This window comes from Nyctibius grandis, chromosome 2, assembly GCF_013368605.1.
Source record: "Nyctibius grandis isolate bNycGra1 chromosome 2, bNycGra1.pri, whole genome shotgun sequence".
Classification (NCBI taxonomy): Eukaryota; Metazoa; Chordata; class Aves; order Nyctibiiformes; family Nyctibiidae; genus Nyctibius; species Nyctibius grandis.
The window spans coordinates 37,656,244-37,675,087 of NC_090659.1; the positions used below are offsets into that span (position 1 = coordinate 37,656,244).

The following is an 18,844-nucleotide window of genomic DNA, read 5'->3' on the forward strand; positions in this document are numbered from 1 at the left end:
TGTGTACTTTGCACTGTGCCAGAAAGAACTGTACAATTTCTTGTTGTTTTTTTTACCAGTAAATTTAGTTGTGTACTACTTTCATATTCATTAGCCCCCATTTAATTTGTTGTCCATTCTTGGAGTCACAAGGTGACAAACAATCAAAGGGTGGCTTTATTCTTACAGGCGAGATCCCTGTACTATGCAATACTCTTGGTTATTCATCCCTTAACTCTGAGCCATATATTCTGTTATATCTCTGGAAAGACGCATTTAGTTCCGATATTTTGGGCTTGTATTTCCTATAAGAAAGTGCTACTAAGTAACCGATAAGCCTTTTTTGGGTAAAATTGGTGCTGTTTGTATAAGCTGCAAGAATGAGTGGTGATAATAAAGCAGTTTGTTGTCACTGCCTATTGTAATATACATCAGGGACAAGAAAATATACTTTCTATGTAGGAAACTGAATGTACTGTATGTAATAGTGCGAGTGGTAAAAACTATTTGCTAGGGATGGTGTAGTCCTAAAATGGTAGGTTTTATTATATTTCTTACTGCCTTTTATATGAAAGCATATAGTATATTTTTTACAAATTCCTTTGCTGAAAATGCCTTGCTTTACCAATAGTCTGATACTCCTCAGGTTTCAGCAGAGATACTGCTGCAAAATAATAAATTTTGTGGCTCACAGGTGTCCGAGTCTTTTGTTAGTTTAAGTGACTGCAATGCAATTTTAATTTAGCAAGTCATTTGGACTTTAAGAATTGTTTTTATTATTACATCATTAGACATTTGACACTAAAGGTTATCTATATTGATTTGTTTTGCATATCTTTTGTGGTGCATGTATGCTTAGATGAATAATACAAGCATGTTCTTCATAGGAAGAAAAGGTCAGAGCATTAATTGGAGAAGCAGAATATTTTCTCTTTGTGTTAGGAAAATACTGACTTGATTGTTGGTGTGACCGTATGAAAGTTAGTTATATAGAGAGGAAAACATCATGCCCCACATGTTTGGTGTATTGTTTATACCTTTACTTCTTCCACTGAAGAACACTGAATTTCAGAGTTCTTTAGCGTAAAAAGATCTCATATGATTTCAGTGGACGTAATTGACTGAAAACAGTTTTCAGTTTTTACATTGCCATTGGCATAAGAAAAACAAAGATGTAAATTTTCTGTTTGGCCTTTCTGGAATGACATTTTTGTACATGTCACTATTATGGGTATAAATATTTGTTCAAGGCTTTCTGTGCACCCTTGTGCCCAGGGATTACTGTGATGTTGCAGTACCAGAATTTCACCGTATGCTATAGCGTGAGATTCAAGCGTTCCAAGTGTTATAGCAGAATATATTTCTTATTCTTTATTTTCAATGGGATGTTCTTATCTATCAGCAAAAATAAAATAGCTTGTTCATTGTTGTAACTGTCCATTTTGTTTGACATTGTGTGAGCACTGTTTGCGTAGGCAAGGGTAGCTATCTTATCTGGCATTTGGCAGTTCTTGACAGTTCATGTAAACGTCTGATGTAAGGAAGCTTTAATCAAAAGAGTAAAATCATTCCAACGCTGTTTATCTGAAGCAATTAATGTTTGAACTTGGATTGGTCTATGCTTTCAAATTAACAACTTAGGAATATATTCAACTGTTTAGTTTTGCATATAACATTTTGCCACTTAGAGCTTACAGAATTCTTCTATAACCACTGAAGGGAAGAGACTGCTAAAACTGTTTGTCCTGGGTTCAGATGAAGACCTGAAGTATTTTAAATCAAAGCAGTTAATGGCAATAGGTTTGAACTTCATATACTTCATGCTTTCTTATTTCTGTGACGCAGAAGTCCGTTGTTCTGGTGGCTGTTTGCAGTGATCAGCCTGTGCTTGAGAAGTAACTTAAATTGGGTTAACAGTAATCTCAAATCCTTTGGAGGCAAATTATGGAACTTGGAAGTTGGTATTAGCAATTTTGCATCTGATCTCTCTCAAAAGATAATGAATATCTTTTTGGTGCATATTTGATATAGAAGACAACATGATTTATTCTCTTTGTTTCTCTGAGTTGCTTTTCTGTCAACAGGGATTCATCTGCTTACCTGGTTCTGTATCTTTCAGTCATCTTGCAAGACAGTGCCATAACTACTCACTACATCTTAAGATCTCTTCTATTTGAAATTGAAATGCTACTGCCTGGAAGGACTAGCAGCTCTCACAATTCTTGTCACAGAAGACCTATACAGTATTGAAATTGAAGAGTGCTGTATGGCAGGGTGATTGCACTTTGTGGTTGACATGACTGCACTTCTAACAAGTTTGATGTGGCTGTAAACGTACTGTAGGGCTCTTTCAGGAATGATAGTGAAAGACAGCAACATCATGTTAACAATGTTGGCTCAAAGGATGGAGCATCTTCCCCTTTTTTGTTGCTTTTAATAAAGGCACACCAGTTTTTACTTCAGCTGGTAGACACAGGGGCAAAGATGTTCATCTGAATACTCACAGTATTTGTAGAATCTCTTCTTCCTTTCCAGTCACTCAGGGCTATAATTTGCTCAAAAGCAATGTTAACCTTCTCTGTAACTCTGATGACAGTTTTATGTGAGTCTGTGGATGTGATTGTCTATGTCCTGAATGTGATACAAAGATTCTACATTTGAGTATCTCAAGTATTCCTGTAAGGCAAAAATGAAGCCCTGAGTAAGGATGACTAAAATCTTGAAGTTTGAACCTGCTCAGATGAAACACCATGGTTTTTTGTGCTTGTCTTTACTTTAATTGGAGGGGAAATTCAGAGAACTGAAACATGGGTGCACTGTTGAATTAATAATCTTCCTGCTGAACTCAGAGGGCTCCAGTCACCTTTTCTTATTCATGTATTATTCCAATGGGCCAAGTTGGGATCATGTTTTCATTTTAATATGAGTAACTAATGAAAGCTTATTCATATATATGTATATGTGAATCTATAATGTAAATAATTCTTAATTTAAATGGCCTGACATCCAGAGCCAAGGAGTTAGAGCAGCCTATGTCCAGCCAACTTGAAGCAGAGGCTGCTAGTCACTCTTTTAAGATAATTTGTGTTATACTATTTATCTATTCTGTTTCCAGTTTGAGCTGATTTTTTTTTTTTTTTCTGTTCTGCATTATCAAAGATTATTTTAAGTCTGCTTGGTGTTCTTGTCTAGACCACTTACAAAGCTTTTATGCATGGTTCTCTGTGCCAGTTACTCTGAAACGATGTAATTTTTAAAAGCTTTTTCTATAATAGACTTAAAATAGTAACTGGAAGTAATGAGTATATAGAAAGCTGTATAGAAAGCAGTGATACAGCGAAAACCAAAAATACTGCTCAGCATAGACATGAGGGTTTTCAAATTAAATATAGCAGGTTTTGTATCTACAGCTTTTTGTGTTTTCTAGGTTTGTCTTGTATCTGCCCCGTTCTAGGTAGGAATTGAGGAGTGTATCACAGAATTGAGGACTAGTTGAGGTTGAAAGGGACCTCTGGAACTCATCTGATCCACCCCCTCTGCTCAAGCAGGGCCACCTAAAGACAGTTGCCCTGGACCATGGCCAGATGGCTTTTGAATATTTCCAAGGATTGAGACTGCACAACCTCCCTGGACAGTCTGTGCCAGGGGTCAATCACCATCACAGTGAAAAAGTGTTTCCTGATGTTCAGAGGGAACCTCCTGTGTTTCAGTTTGTGCCCATTGCCTCTGGTCCTGCCACTGCACAGAGCCTGGCTCTGCCCTCTTTGCACGCTCCCTTCAGGTATTTCTATACATTGATGACATCCCCCTTGGGCCTTCTCTTCTCCAGTCTGAACAGTCCCAGCTCTCTAAATCTTTCCTCATAGGAGAGATACTCCAGTCCCTTCATCATCTTTGTGGCCCTTGATTGGATTCTCTTCAGTATGTCCATGTCTCTCTTGTACTGGAGAGCCCAGAGATGACCATGGCACTCCAGGTGTGGCCTCGCCGGTGCTGAGGGGAGAGGAAGGATCACCTCCCTCAGCCTGCTGGCAACGCTCCTTCTCATGCAGCCCAGGTCACCATTAGCCGCCTTGCGGCAAGGGCACATTGCTGGCTCATGGTCAACTTGGTGTCCACCAGGACATCCCAGGTCCTATTCTGCCAAGGTGCTTTCCAACCGGGCAGCCCCCAGCACGTACTGGTGCCTGGGGTTGTTCTTCCACAGGTGCAGGACTTTGCGCTTCCTCTTGTTGAACTTCATGAGTTTCCTGTCCGTCTATTTCTGCTGCCTGTTGAGGTCACTCTGGATGGCAGCGTGACCCTCTGGTTTATCAGCCATTCCAGCTGGTCATAAGCAAACTTGCTGAGGGTACGCTCTGCCCCATCATCCAGATCACTAATGAAGATATCAGACAGGACTGGACCCAGTATTAACCCCTGGGATACAGCACTGGCCTCCAGCTAGACTTTATGCCACTGATCATTATCCTCTGGGCCTGGCGATTCAGCCAGTTTCCTATGCACCTCACTGCTCATCCAGCCCAGACATCAACAGCTTGTCTGTGAGGATCTTATGGGAGACAGTGTCAAAGGCCTTCAATCAAGACCAGGCCAGTCATTTCATCATGAAGGGTTATCAAACTGGTCAAGCATGACTTCCTCTTGGCGAAGCCACGCTGACTACTCCTGATGATCATCTCGTTCACGTGCCTGGAAATCGTTTCCAGCATTAGCTGCTCCATCACCTTCCCAGGGATTGAGGTGTGGCTGACTGGCTTGTAGTTCCCTGCGTCCTCCTCCTTGCCCTTCTTCAAAATAGGAGTGACATCTGCTTTCCTCCAGTCTTCAGTCACTTCTCCCATTCACCATGATAGATCTAACATTATGGAGAGTGGCCTTGCAATGTCATCTGCCAGCTCCCTTAGACTTATGCATGTCCAGTTTGCTTAAGTATTCCCTGACCTGACCCTTTTCCTCCAAGGGTCCATCTTTCTTGCTCCAGCCTTTTCCCCTGGTCTCTGTGACCTGGGGTTCCTTAAGGGCTGGTCTTGCTGAGGCTGAGGCAAAGCAGATATTCAGTACTTCAGCCTTTTCCACGTCCTGTGTAATGAGGTCCCCCATCTCACTGAGCAGTGGGCCCATGTTTTCTCCATTCTTCCTTTTGTTACCTATAGTGTATACCCTATTTTCATGCAGTATAATGTTACTAAACACATTTTAAAAGTGGGTAGCAGTATTTTTCTTGGATTGGCTAGCTAGTTACATAATAGAGTAAAATGAGCATTTAATTCCGACATTAGATGTGTGAACCTGTTCTAAAAGTTACAGGCATCTTCATCTTTCTGCTGCTGTTTCTGTTGAGTTGAAGCTACATAGAGTGAGGCTGGCTTGGTTTAAAAAAAAAAAAAGGAAAATAAAAAAGCCCCCCTTGAGATCAGTTTCAAAGGTCACATATTCCTCCTCATTTTTTTATTACATGTAAAATGATTGGAGTGAGTAAAAAGTGCTCGTTTGGAAGTGCCTAAGAGTGATGCAGAGAGGCAGAAGCTGATTTCACATCCATTTCTGTGGTGAAATGGTTTCTGCTTTTTTCTTCAGCCTTGATTATAATCTTTCACTCTGTAAAGCTTACTAACTAACCCGTAATCCTGGGTTCTTGTTCCTCAACTGTCAGTGCTCCTGTTGTTTCAAAGGTCACACAGAGCCATTTTGAGACTATCTTCTTAAAATCTGAACTGTCTGTTGTAAACTCGCTGTTTTGAGTCTGCAACTATGAGATTTTATATATTTTTTACATTTTATTTTACAGTGAGAACGTCAGAGTTTTTTTTTTAAAGTAGCAAAATACATATATTTAAAAACTTTCTCCTCTGACTGTTTGTCCTAAATAAATTCTCACTACTGTGGCTGTGTAGATGATGGGAGTCCTATGTGTACTTAAAATATGCAATTATAGTGGTCCAATAGACTTTTAAATCCCTCACTTAGATGAATCATCCATCGCTGTCCTAGCAGATCATTTTGATTAGCTGTAATTTGTCCCATTTGAATCAGAATTAGCTTCCACCAGCTCCAGAATCTCCCAGTCTTGCTGTACAAGCTGAGTCATCCTGCATGAGCTGCTTCTCCTCGTAGCTTTATGGACCACTGCTAGTTTTATTTCAGCTTTCATTGTCTGCAGGGGAACTGCTTAGTGCTGATAGCGAAGGATACACACCCCTACTGCTTTTCTTTTTAAAATACCTGAAGACATTTTCATCCACAGAAATTCACTTTTCAGCCTCTGAAATCAAAGCCCTTCCAGGACAAACAGTATGAGCAAACAGATGCTAGCACAAGAGCAAAGGGAGATCGCATCCCATGTTATGTGAACAGACAAACACGAACAGATGTACAGCTTGAAGCTGGCAGAAACCCTCTCTGCCAATGGTTCCTTTCTAGTTATGACAGCTGGAAGGAAATGAATACGCCACAAAACCACCATGATAATTGCTATTACCCTGCGTTGGCAGTCTCAGCGCTGAGGTCAAGAAATGGAAAGACAAAGACTCCTCTACCCTCCGAGGTGGAAGCTGAGGCAATTGGCAAGACACTGGGAAAAATCTTAATGAATGGTGGCGCACCTTAAAGTCTGGTGTTCAAATGCAAAAGGCCATAATTTTACTAGGCTTCTCCCTTTCTCGTGTTTAGTTTTTTTCAGTACTTGTCAGAGGCACACTCTTGCCCCAAGCAATTGCGCTAATACTGTCCAGATCCCTAAGAGTAGGGTTTTTAAACAGGTCTGAACTCTTCTTCTCTCAACTTCCATCTCTCCAAACCAGTGCTGCCAAGCAGGTCTTCTGCATATTGGAGACCCTCTATTTTGAAGGAAGGGTCTTTGCATGTGCTTTTTACTCATTTGCATGTGCTTACTCCTGCGTGTTTTGAAAAATAAGAAAAGGACTGTGCAGCTTGCTTGCTTGATCTGATGTACGTACTGACTGTTGCTACTGATTTCTCTCCTGGCCTGGGAATGTTAGTGGTACTTGGTTATGAACAGACGCCTCTCACCTGGGTGATGTTACTCAAGGTGTAGTCTACAAAGTGCTTTTCTGTCTGTCAGTCTGTCTCTCTTTTTTTAAGTCCCTGTGCTTGCATGAACAAAATAGTGGGGAGGGAGAAATTAAACAAATGCTCAGTTTTAGTCTGCCCTTGGTTTGTGCTTTTGCTTTAGGGGTGAGGTACTAGATGGGTCATCATAATATACCTGGGACGTATTGCTTATTAGGCTCAATGGGCAATGGTGTGAGGTTGGGGATTTTTTTCGTTGGTGACTTTTAGTTTTGGGGGGTTTTGTTGGGTTTGTTGTGTTTTTTTTTTTTTTTTTTTTTAACTGAATGCTGTTAACCAATCCCCAGCTCAGCCAAAGGGAGCATGTTACTTTCATACATCTTTGCATTCAGTGTAGTTTATTAATTGTAAACTGTCTTTGCCTGGGTGGTGTTTGGCTACAGGAAATGAACAGGTTGGGAAAAGTTTAAATGTTTTGAAAGAAAACAGAAATGGAGGCCTGGGATGAGTGATAGGGTTTGCGTGCAATAAACATGGGAAGGAAAATATATGAAGAATGAAGTAATGGAAAATCAGAAAAGAGAAAACCAGGTCGATACACTAGCTTAAACTTTCAGATTTGGATGTACTGACTGTTGAGTTCTAACTACTATCTTTGCATTGAGCTGAGATTTTAAAGAGGAAAGTTAGAGATGAACATTTTGAGCCACGTCAGGGATGTGAAGTATTTTATCTTGACATGATGTCATCTGAAAACATGGGCTGAGTCCTTGTAATTCCCTACCCAATTCTTGGGGCATCTTCTCTCTGTCCTTAAATTGTTTCTTCCTAACTGAATGAGCTGCTGCTACCAACTGCCTCTTGATGTAATTTCTTTTAAAGCTGGACCAATCGAAGAGCCAAAACCTAGGAATACAGGATTGGATTTAATTTCATATAACTTCATGTCTTTATATCATAGTTGTCTAGACTCTTTCTCATTGTAGTCCATGGAGGTCTAGCTGACTGAGTTGAGGGTATGAGTGATCTGACCAGATACCAACATCTGCTTTACAAAAAGATGAATAGGGCTTTTGATGCTATTGGTTTTATTGACTAGATTTCCAGTATCTATCATGGGAGCCTCGATACCCATCTCACTTAACGCACATGAGCTAATTCCCCACCTGAAGTGTTGTATGTTGCAAGTAAGATGGAACAATCCCCTTACTTGAGTCCTTCATTGAAAGACCTAGTTGGTGTTCAGAAGGAAACGTTCAGGTGCATGCTGTACTAACCAAGAAACGCTGGCCATATCCCATGGTCTACCACACAAGGGGTCTCACTCGAAAGTCCGGATGTCCAGAATATCTAGCCCAAAAAGTCTATCCATAGAGGATATTTCTGCTCTCTTAAATCCTTGTTGTTGCACAGTTAGAGCACTGTTGCATATCTCTTGTTTAAAGTGGCGAAAGGCAGACAAACAGCATTTAAATATTCTGTTGGTCTTTTTTAACCTCACTCTGACCCCCCTGTGCACGAATACAGGTGATGCTAGATGAGTGTGGCATATGCATCATCAGGCTTTAACATCACGTGTGGCAGCTTTGTGACATTGTGGTTGAGCTGTGGAGCATCTCTGAAGGGCAGGCATGCACCCTCTTATGCTGGACACTGCTCTGTAGACCAAGCTTTCAAGATACTTATTTTGAAACATTTGTTTAAAGAATGAAAAATCCACTTGGTACCTTTGTAACTGTGAATGCAGGTAGGGTGTTTTTTTTTCCTCAATAAACATGAAATGACTTGTGTATCAGAAGCCTCAAAAATTAATAGGTTTCCCATGCTTACTGATGGGACTTTTAGGGGTTTTCTTGCAGTATGTAAGCTCCAGAAAGAAGGACCTCTTTGTTTTGTGTCACAGTGATGCACCGTTAGTCTGCAAGATGCCAGACTAGGACAAAATGTTGCCTATCTTTGGTTCTTAAGCAAAGATAGATGGGAACTCCATCAATGAGGATGTGGTGGGAAAGATGATATTGAAATAATGCAGCAAATGTGACCATTTTGAGACAGCTGTGGGCTAAGAAGCGTTAGTAATCCCAGGAGCAAGGGAGAGGCCAGGCACAGGCTGATGTGGGTATGCCATGTGTCTGTTACCAGCACTTCACTGGAAACATGCGCTTCTTAACAGTGAAAACTAACGTTTTACCTGGGAAATAGCACTCCCTTCCAGATATCAGATTAGATTGTACCCTGCTGTTTGCTCTTTTAATTTTCCCCACTTAGTTTGAAAGTATCCTAATAATTTCAGTGCCAGGATATTATGCTATTATTCTAGGAGAGCTTGGGGTATATGGGCACAAAGCAGTGCTAAATATTTTAGTGATTAGTAATTTTTCTCCCCAAACATGAAGAAATGCTTCAGATGGTTCAACAACAGAACGGATTTTCCTAGCAGGGCTGCGATACCAGGATTTTAACAACTGTGGAAAATATGTTTTCCGCACTAAAATTAAGGGATTTGCTTGTGGGTGTAGGACTGCTCCAGAGTACTCTGAATTGCAAACTTCAGCATGAAGAGTACGTGGTATAGTCTAAGAGAAATGCAACTTTAAATAAGAGGAGGAGGAAACATTGGGGAAAAAGGTGAAAGGTGAGTGAAAAAAGCAAATTGCACAAATTAACGTCATTAATGTCACAGTGGCAGGCTGGCTGCATTTGGGAAGGCAGGAACCGATCCCAGCCAGAGGAAAACAAGGTCTTTGACTGAGCCCTTCAGCATGTTTTTATAAACTTGAGCAGAAAAAGAAACTAGAACATCTGGCACCAGGATATTATGCAATGTTGCTTTATGCTATTTGCATTGTCTAAGATTCTTCATGAGGACTCTGTTGAGTCGCTTATTGTTGTCGGATCACTGTGCTGAGGTGCCTCTGTGCAAGGGAAGGGGCATGGACTTCTCCGAATTGCTCCCTTCGGCACTTAGCAGCCACTTCTGTGCCAGCCAGTTTCCCCTGACAGCTTTTGCACGCAAGAAGTGCGTGAAGCTGCTGAGTGAGCCCCTGCGGGCCAAACCTCTGCAGGGATGCGCAAGGTGGTGTCATCATCCCGGTCCTCTGAGGGTCTGAGCAGAAAATGGGTAGAAGTGGTTAAAAAAGAACAGTTTTGCACTGATGGGGAGATGTATTTGCCTATCAATTTTACAGCGGAGAGGAGCGTGGGTGGTAGGAGGGCCTAGGTCATGCGCATTACTTCACGCCTGTGATATGCAGGAACGGATGCCTTTGCTGTCCTCCTTCCCCTCCCCTGCCCGTCGGGCTGGCTTTGCTGCTGCTCAGCCCTGTCACCTGCTGTGTCGGGGCAGAGCAGGAGGGCCACGCTGCCTCGCGTGCTCTGTGTGTGCATGGTTTGATGTACAGCCTCCCCCTGCTCTCGCTTCTCAGCTGCCTTCAGCCCAAGAAAGCCTTACCCTCCCAGCGCTCAGTGCTCACCTTCCTTCCCGCTCTCGCTAAGCCCAGTGGCCCCAGAGCCTTGTCTTTGAAGCTGACACTTTCCTTTTCTCTATCTGTCATCTGCTCATGGCCAAGGGCCACAGCCGTGCTTCTGCTTTTCATTCTCTGGCTGGCCGCTTCCTGACTTTAATAAAGGTGTGATGCTCACAGGCCTGGAGGTGGCTCTTATCTTGGCTTCCACTGCCAGCTTTCCTCTCCCCCTTCACCTTTTTCTTGTGCTCATAATTGACTGCATCTGACCTGACTGCTTGCCTGTTCTCTCAGCCTAAAAACCACCTGGTCCAGGTAAATTCTCTGACTGAGAAGCTGCTCATTCTTCTTTTGGATTCACTTCTATTGCTAACAGCTAACTTGGAGTGCCAAAGCCTTAGCTGTGCACCCCTGGTCCCGGAGCCATGCCTTGGGCAGCGCAGGGGAAGGGGACTGGCTGCCTGCGGGTGCTGAGTGCGGCAGCGGGGCTGCCCCAGCGGAGGAAAGTTCTAGGATGGTGCATCTGAGTTCTCCCACCCTTGAGGCTGCCATGCACCATGGCCTTTGAGACACGCAGCCCTACCCCCCTCCTCCGATTCAGTGTCTGGCTTCCTGTGAAGCCCCTGCCTGATGGGCGGAAGGTAACCCACCGCCCAAAACCCTTTCCCCTCTCATCCTACTCCCTAATAAAAGCCCACACCCCAAGTCCAAGTCAAAGAAAGCTTGGAGCCAACAAGGGTTGCCCTTGAGGGTCCGCACTGCTCCTCTCTCTCTCTACCTTGCGTATACCCATCATTGTAAAACATCTTCCTCCTACCATTATGGCTTAATGACTTTCCCTTCAACTTCACAAGAGGTATTAATGTCTCCATTAACAGCCACCAGAAATGGAAGCTCCATATATCACAAGTGCAGCTCCGCATCCTTCTCCTCATACAGAAGTTTCAGAAGCAGTTAAAATGTAGCCCTGTAGAAAATTAATGGCCCAATATACAAAATCTGTAATTGCTGCTAGTGGCGAGGAGGAGGAGGTGGAAGTGCTCAATCTTGGTGTAATTAAGTACCTTGTCTCGTGGCTGCTTCTCCCCCGTGCCGACGGGATGTAGGACTCGTGCTTCACACGTGAGTGATGGTGGGAGGCAAATGGTCCCTACTTTGTGTCGTTTGCCCAACGGAGTTAAGCATCAGGAGAGGTGCCGGTGCGTGGCTCTGCTTCCTGCGGCACAGCCTTGAGGGCTGGGGTTGCATGGGGTATCAGGGGAGGGAGCGGGAGCTGCCCCAGGTCCTCCCGGAGAAGATGCTGTTCAAAGTATCCCCCCTGCCATTGCATTTTAAGCAATGGAGAAGCCAGGTGGTGGGTGGGTGGGTGAGCCCTGTCTGCTCTGTCCATCCATTCCTAGTGGGGTGGCTCCAGCCTGTGTTGCCTTGTGGGGGACATTGATTGTGACCAGCAGTGCTGTGGAGCTTGGCCCTTCTGGAGACAGACCCGTAAAGCCGGGGGGGTGGTGGTCCTGGGGGGGCAGAGGGGGACACTAGGACACGTGGAGCCTGCTCTGGTTTTCCTCAGCCCTGTCTCAGAGAGAGGAGGTTGCAGCTACTCTTGTCACGGCCTGAGGGAAGATGCATCTGTGTGGCTGCTGGTCTGGTCTGCCTTTACAACCGGTACCAGTTGGCTTTAAACTGAATTAGTCACCCGTAGGCATCAGGCGTTTTGACAGTGCTTGCAGGGGTTTATAATGGCATAAAGCTGATTTAGCCTCATTTGTTGGCAGGGTTTCTGGGGCTTGTGGTCTAAATTCAGTTAAACCAGACCACTGTGTGCAGAGTGGGCCGGCAGGCAGTCTGGGCATTGAAGTTAAGCGGGGAGCACCAACAGCTGCCAGTAAAGGCCTGCGAAGGAGAGGAGGGAAAACCTCAGCACCTGCAGCTGGTGCCGCTGCCGGGTGCTGCTCTGCCTGTCGCAGGTGCCCCGTGGCCGGCCGGAGGGGTGCGCACTGGGTGGGTGCCCTCTGGCCCCCAGCTGAGGATGCTGTGGGGGATGACGCTCACACAAGCACAGTGGGGATCTGGGCGGGTGGTGCAGTAGATGTAACCACCAGTGTGAGAAACGCATACTTTTAAAAAAAAAATTAAAAAAAAAAATCCCACAAACTTCTTTTGAACTTGCTTCTGTCAACTGCGAAATAAAAATGACAGCAGCTAATGCTGTGATCTCCTTCTTTTTAAATAATCTGGTGTAGCCCTGGGGAAAACTACTTTTTCAGAAGATCTTTTGATGTTCTGGAGCGGGCCTAGCTGAAACAGAGCGCGGCAGTGACAACTGGGACAACCGTCCCAAGGGATGTCGAAATCCTGAGCCTCTGCACTGCAATAACTAGAGGACGACACATTTCATCAGCACAGTTTCTTGGAAGGAGCAAAACAAAGTAGCAGACTATTTTCAATTAAGAAAAAAAAATTTAAAAAAATACAGTCCAATGACTAAACGTTAATGAATCCATCAACACTTTACACTTTTCTGAACATTGTCAGTTCTGCCAGCTTGGAGAAAAATAAAAGGCTTTAAAAATACTTAAAAAGCAAGAGTTTGACAGAATTTGATGCTATGCTTATGTGAAAGTCCCCGATTTTCATATTAGGCAAGAGGGTAGCGATCCTTCAACCCAGTAAAAGAGCAGCAGCATGCCTTTCCTAACCTCCTAATGCATTTTCTTAATAGCAAATGGGTGTCTGCTGGCATCAAAAGTTTCAACAGATTTTGGCATGACACCGGTGCCTAAGGATGGGGTTAGACTTCTAACCCTAAAGCCACTGCTTTGGGCAACTTCTAATTGCATGAACGACTGCAAAAACCTTCCCAAAATTGTCCAAGAAAAGTCTTGGAAGTAGCTTGGCTGCAGCTAGGTAAAGGAAGGCACAGTTAGCGTGTGACTGCTTCCAGCTGCTGGGTTACAATGGCTTTTTTTATTTAGACTATGGGAATGTGTCATTTGAAGTAATAAAATATAGTTTTTCTGCTTAATGGGTATAGCCACAAAAAGGCAATGCCCACCGAAAATTGTTCTCTCGCTCTCACATTCGTCCTTCCGTCAGGATGGGTTTTTACAAGCGAGCTGTGTGAACTTAAAAGCCAACAGACAATAATGCATCTCCAGCTCATTTCCATACACAAGTGCAAAACTGTACCCTACCAGAACTTTTATTTTCATCGTACATTCATATTTCTCCATTGACGTGGGTGGCTTGTACACTGCCAAAGTTACACAGTTCTGCTCTTTCATGTGCATTGATTTCAGCCATCAAAGAAATTTATAAAACTAACAATACGCAACTTTACCATGTATCTGTAGTCAGGCTGGGAAAAATTATGTGACTTTTCCTTCCCCTTCTGCCCCCTGGCAACTGAATTCCCCTGACTTTTAGGCTTTTCTCTTTTAAATGAGTGCTAATACTACTTAATATTTTAAGATGGTTTCCTATGGGTCTCTCATAATGAAGCTGGTGTTAGGCTGTACCGCTCGCTCGCTCTTGCTCCTCCGGAAGCTCGTTTGGGCGCATCGTTAGTGGCTGTTGTGACGTGCTCTCCGACAGTGCTGCGGGACAATATAATTTTTCTTAGCCTGTTATTTTTTCTTAACATTTTAGGCTCACCAGAATTCAGTTGCGGTGCTTTACAGTTTACAGACTTTTTGCCAAACCTTCTCCGTACACTGAAAGCAATTCAGAAATGACAAAAAATGCCGCCACCAATTAGCACGTACAAACATTTATTTTGAAATTTCCATTCTGACAGTTATGAAGAATTACATCATCAAAGCACTTTATGGCAGTGAAAATAGCTCTTACCCCTCAGACTCATCCATTACTCCATTAAAGCTGCAAAATGTGCAATCTGCTTGAAAAATAGGTTGCTTTTTATTCAGTTTCCTGAAAAGTCAAAATTCGATAACAAAAAAAAAAACGAAAGAAAAACCCAGCTTATAAGGACTCTACATCCGATCCTCTCCCCCTTCCCCCAAAAATAACTTACAAAGATAGTTTAAAGTTTTAAATGAGTTTAAAACCAAGTGCATCTTCTTTATTATTTTCTTCTTCTTCTTCTCATAATAATCTTAAAATTCTAAAAAGCCATAATTTACTTTCTTGGAAAAAAGGCAGCGAGCCGTTGCTTCTTGATTGGAAGAATATGTATCTCCGGCGAGTTCATTTTCTTTAGCTTTACACTCCTGTTTTTGACGGGTTTCCTGAGGGCCTCGGCGCTGTCCCGGGGCTCGGGCGGGCTCTTCACGTCGTAGCACTGCAGCACCGAGTCCTGGGGCAGGTCCCTTTTGAAGGAAAAGTTTTTGGTGGAGACACCCGACAGGCCCTTGATCTTGCCGCAGAAGATGGTGGGCACGGCGTCCTTGACGGAGACTATGACTTTGGCTGTCTGCGAGGTGCTGACGATCTCGATGTTGTTGCCGGCCTTAGGCTCGCAGCCCGCCCTGCCCGCCTGCTCCACCAGCCACTTCTGCGGCTGCCGCAGCAGCTCGGCCGGCCCGCTGCCCACCCCCCTGCCCTCCACCTTGCCCAATGCCTCCTGGGGCTTGCAGGGGCCGAAGGGGGCAGCCAGGCCGGGGAGCTTGTCCGGCGCAGGGTGAACACCAGCCTCGGTGGGGCCAGTGCCGGCTGTCTCCCCGTGGGTCCCCCCTGGCTTGCGGCAGGAGGTGAGGGACAGGTCCAGGGCCCCGTCCTCGGGTGGCGGTAGTGGCGGTGGGGCGGCCTCGCTGGCCCGGGGCGCAGGTGGCCCTTTCATGGAGAGGTCCAGCGCCTCGTTCTCACCGCCCATCTTGATGACGGTGTGGCGGCTCAGCTGGGGAAACTCCCGTGGGTGGAGGAGGTCAAAGGGCTTTGTCTCCTCCTTCTCCAAGGGGGTCTGGGTCCCCTTGCAAGAGTGGGGGGTGAAGATTGGCGGCTTGGGTGGGTCGGGGGCCACCTTGGCCTCGGCACCGTGGGGCACGGGGATGGGGACGGGGATGGGGATGGGGACAGGGACAGGCAGGGGCACGATAACAGGGTAGGGCACCAGCAGCGTGGCAGGGGGCACCAGTGGGGAGAGGGGCGAGCTGAAGGCCTGGGGTGGGAGGGCAGCATAGTCAGGTGGAGGCTGGCAGGGGGTAGAGCCCAGGGCACCCTGCGAGGGAAACAGGTCTTGAAGGACGGCGGCGAACCCCGGTGTCTGAAAGACGGGGGGCAGGACAGGCTCCTGGGCTTGGTTGGAGGGCTTGGGGTCCAGGAGCTGGGGCTGCCCGACGGAGGCAGTGGCGCCGGGGAAGAGGCCGGCATGCAGGGGGCTGGCGGGGCAGGTGGCCCCCGGGGGCAGCACCAGGGGCGAGTTCAGGTGCTGGAAGACGTGCTGCTCCAGGAGGACGGGCAGCGGGACGGGGCCTTGGGTGGTCATGACGTAGGGGGTGGCAGCGTTGGTGGCCGACATCTGTGGGGCAGCGCTGCCAGCGACCTGCAGGTGGATGGGCAGGACGACGGGGCTGTCCCCCAGGCAGATGGGCTGCAGCACAGTGGCCGCCACCTTCAGGGCCACCCCACTCTGCGACTCGGCTGGTGGCGTCAGGATGGAGGGTGCGGGGACGGTCACCAGCGGGGACAGGGCCTTCTTCATCAGGTCGGCTGAGTTGATGTTCCAGGCCTCCGCTGTGATCAGCTGGGCCACCCCGTTCTCCAGCTTGTTGTTGGCCATGGCCGAGGGTGAGCTGGTGACGTCCATGGGCAGGTTTGGAGCGTCCTTGTACAGCTCCTCCATGTCGCAGGGCTTCTCGGGCTCTGCCGGCGCCGCTTCTACATCGCCATCAGCAGGACCCGCATCAGCTCCGGGCTGCCAGGAGCATTGGCACGAACATAATTTGGCCTGCAAACCAGAAACATATTTTAGGCACCGCATAAATCTCCTCCTTAAAATAATATTTGCAATTGCCTTTAAAGACCCCATTGCCAAAGAGAAGCTGTTAAACATTTCCACGCTTCAGGCTAATGGCTCCATAATACAGCGTAGTATATATACAGAGATGCTGGATATACATACATCCGCGAGTGTTGTACGAAGAGTTTTGAGGAACTTATATTTAGCCGTAAACACAGATAATTTAAAAGACCTCGAGGGCTGCCTGCAGCCACCCCCCCTAGTACGCAGCCTGACACAAGGACTGGATCCATCCGCCCCTTTCACGTTTTTAAACAAAGCTTCACATAATGACAGCGCACGGCAGAGACAAGCGACAGCGTGCTGTTTTAACTCAACAAAAGTCCCAAAACAAAACATTTCTAAAAATATTGTGTCTAAGAAATGTTCCGCCACAGGCAAAGGGTCCTCGCTTCCCCTAAAAATACTCGTCCCTTTTTCATCCCAGTGGGATTTACTAAAGGCAAGCAGGCAAGTGCCGCACGCTGCGTACAGCACCTCCGAAACTGCCGTGTGCAGAGTAAGAAAGGAGCAAATACAAACCAAACTCCGATGATCACCCTGCAACAAAGCTAGATAGAGATGGTCATGGGAACCAGGCACCCAAGTCATAAAAGACACAAAGAATTAAAAAAAAAAATCAAAGCAACTTCAAATTTGTTTTGACAGCACAACCCTTTTATTAACCAAGCACATGGCAATTTAAAAAAGGGCAGAGGCATTTTCCATGCATGATCCCAGTGAAATTCACAGCCTGTTTCCTAAAAAGATTAACTCCCCCTTCCCCTGAAAAGAAAAGCAGCAAACTAATGGCACTGCGCATCCATTTATTCCGAAGGTTAAATAATTTCCGTCCCGCGAGCTGCCGCTGGCAGACTTTGGCTGGGGGCTGGCCGCTCTGGCTGGCACTGCCCGTGCCTCTCCTGAGGTGCATGGTGCATCCTGCCGTAGTAATAATCACCATGGAAACTTGTCCGGTTTCAACTCCTTTACCATGGGAAAGCACCGGCGCACCCCAAATTTACATTTTTCACCTGCACGTGGCCGAGTCCTGCTCCCTACGAACTAAATGTGTGCCACCGCTGCCGCCTGGCTGGCCGGGCCGGTGGGAGCAAGACCCTTCCTCGCGTCCTGCAGGCACGCTGGCGTTGGGGTGATAGGGAAGGCAGCACCACTCCGAAATTGGATGGTTGAGGAATCCCAGCCTGGGGATGCATCTGTGTCTGAGAGCCCACGAATTGCTCCGCCGGCTCTGGTGCTTACAGAAATTATGTGCTCGCGTAGGTGTTTGTAAGGCTGGCAAACCTGCAAACTAAGAGGGGAGAGTGAAAAGGGAGAGGAGGGGAAGCAAACCCCACGAACAAAGGCTAAAAAATGGCCGAGGCAGGGAAGTGGGAAATCTCCCAAGCCTCTCCTGAGACCTGTAAATCCTTGGGTTTGGCAGCAAGATGCCACGGCGAGCACAAGACTACTGAAATGTCGGGAGTTAATAGTGGAGGCTGGTTGGGTAAAATGCTAATAATTTATCAGGCGTGTTTGAGTTCTTAAAAAGGATTTAAAAAGTAAACAGATGAGTCATTTCTTTTCCTCTCCTGCTGTTGGCTTAAGGAGAATAATTCCGGATTTTTCTCATCTTATGAAATGTTCTGCAGAAAACATTCTCAAATACAGGGTTGAGGATTTTGTTTGTTTGTTTGTTTCCTTTTCCAGCCTCGGCTGAGACAGATTATAGGCAGGCAGAGATGCCCAAGCACTGAAAAACAGGAGCAAAAATCAAATCCCTTGTTCAGAAAGTGACAAGTATCAGTACCAAAAAAAATTGGGCCAGTCTTGTTTTGGGAAAAAAAAAAAAAAAAAGAAGAGCAACCGTTTCTAAAATTAAAGACAATGAGGAGACTGCTCCGCAGATTCAAGCTGGAAAAAAATAGACATTGTTGTTTCTGTTCAGGAATTAAAAAGCCATTTTCTACTGCTCTTATATAATCTCTCCCTCCCTCTTTTTAAAATGACCGTTTTAAAACCCTGTGGTCTCTGCAGTGTACACCAGCATCTTTGCTCCTCCAGCTGCTGCAGCACAGCCTAGTATTTTGCACATGACGCTGGCTCTTCCGGATGTTTCTGTTTGCTTGAGAAGCATGAGATCGCGATGTTTTCACAGGGAATTAATGACCTGGCAGGGAGAGGAAATGACCCCGTTCCCCTGGCAAACCCATTTAACGTGGAGAAACAAAAAAATTAAGATTAAAATTATGCTGCATAAGAGACTTGAGGGACTAGCGTGCTGCATGGACCCATGGAGAGAGAGACAGATCACCACCGAAGATGAAAGTATAAAATATAATAAAATCCCCCCATTGGTGCTTTAAAAGGTGACAGGGCTGGAGGCAGAGGAAGTATCTATATGGGGGGAAGAACA

General features: G+C 45.7%; 1 protein-coding gene across 1 annotated transcript in view; it reads right to left on the reverse strand.

Annotated features, from left to right (window-relative positions):
* Positions 1 to 14,234: 14,234 nt before the first annotated feature.
* Positions 14,235 to 18,844, reverse strand: part of RAI2 (retinoic acid induced 2) — a 45,799-nt gene continuing 41,189 nt past the window's right edge. The window contains exon 2 of the mRNA XM_068425454.1: positions 14,235 to 16,377. Coding sequence (XP_068281555.1) covers positions 14,611 to 16,272 — 1,662 coding nt within the window. The 5' untranslated portion in view covers positions 16,273 to 16,377 and the 3' untranslated portion in view covers positions 14,235 to 14,610. The remainder of the gene's footprint in view (positions 16,378 to 18,844) is intronic.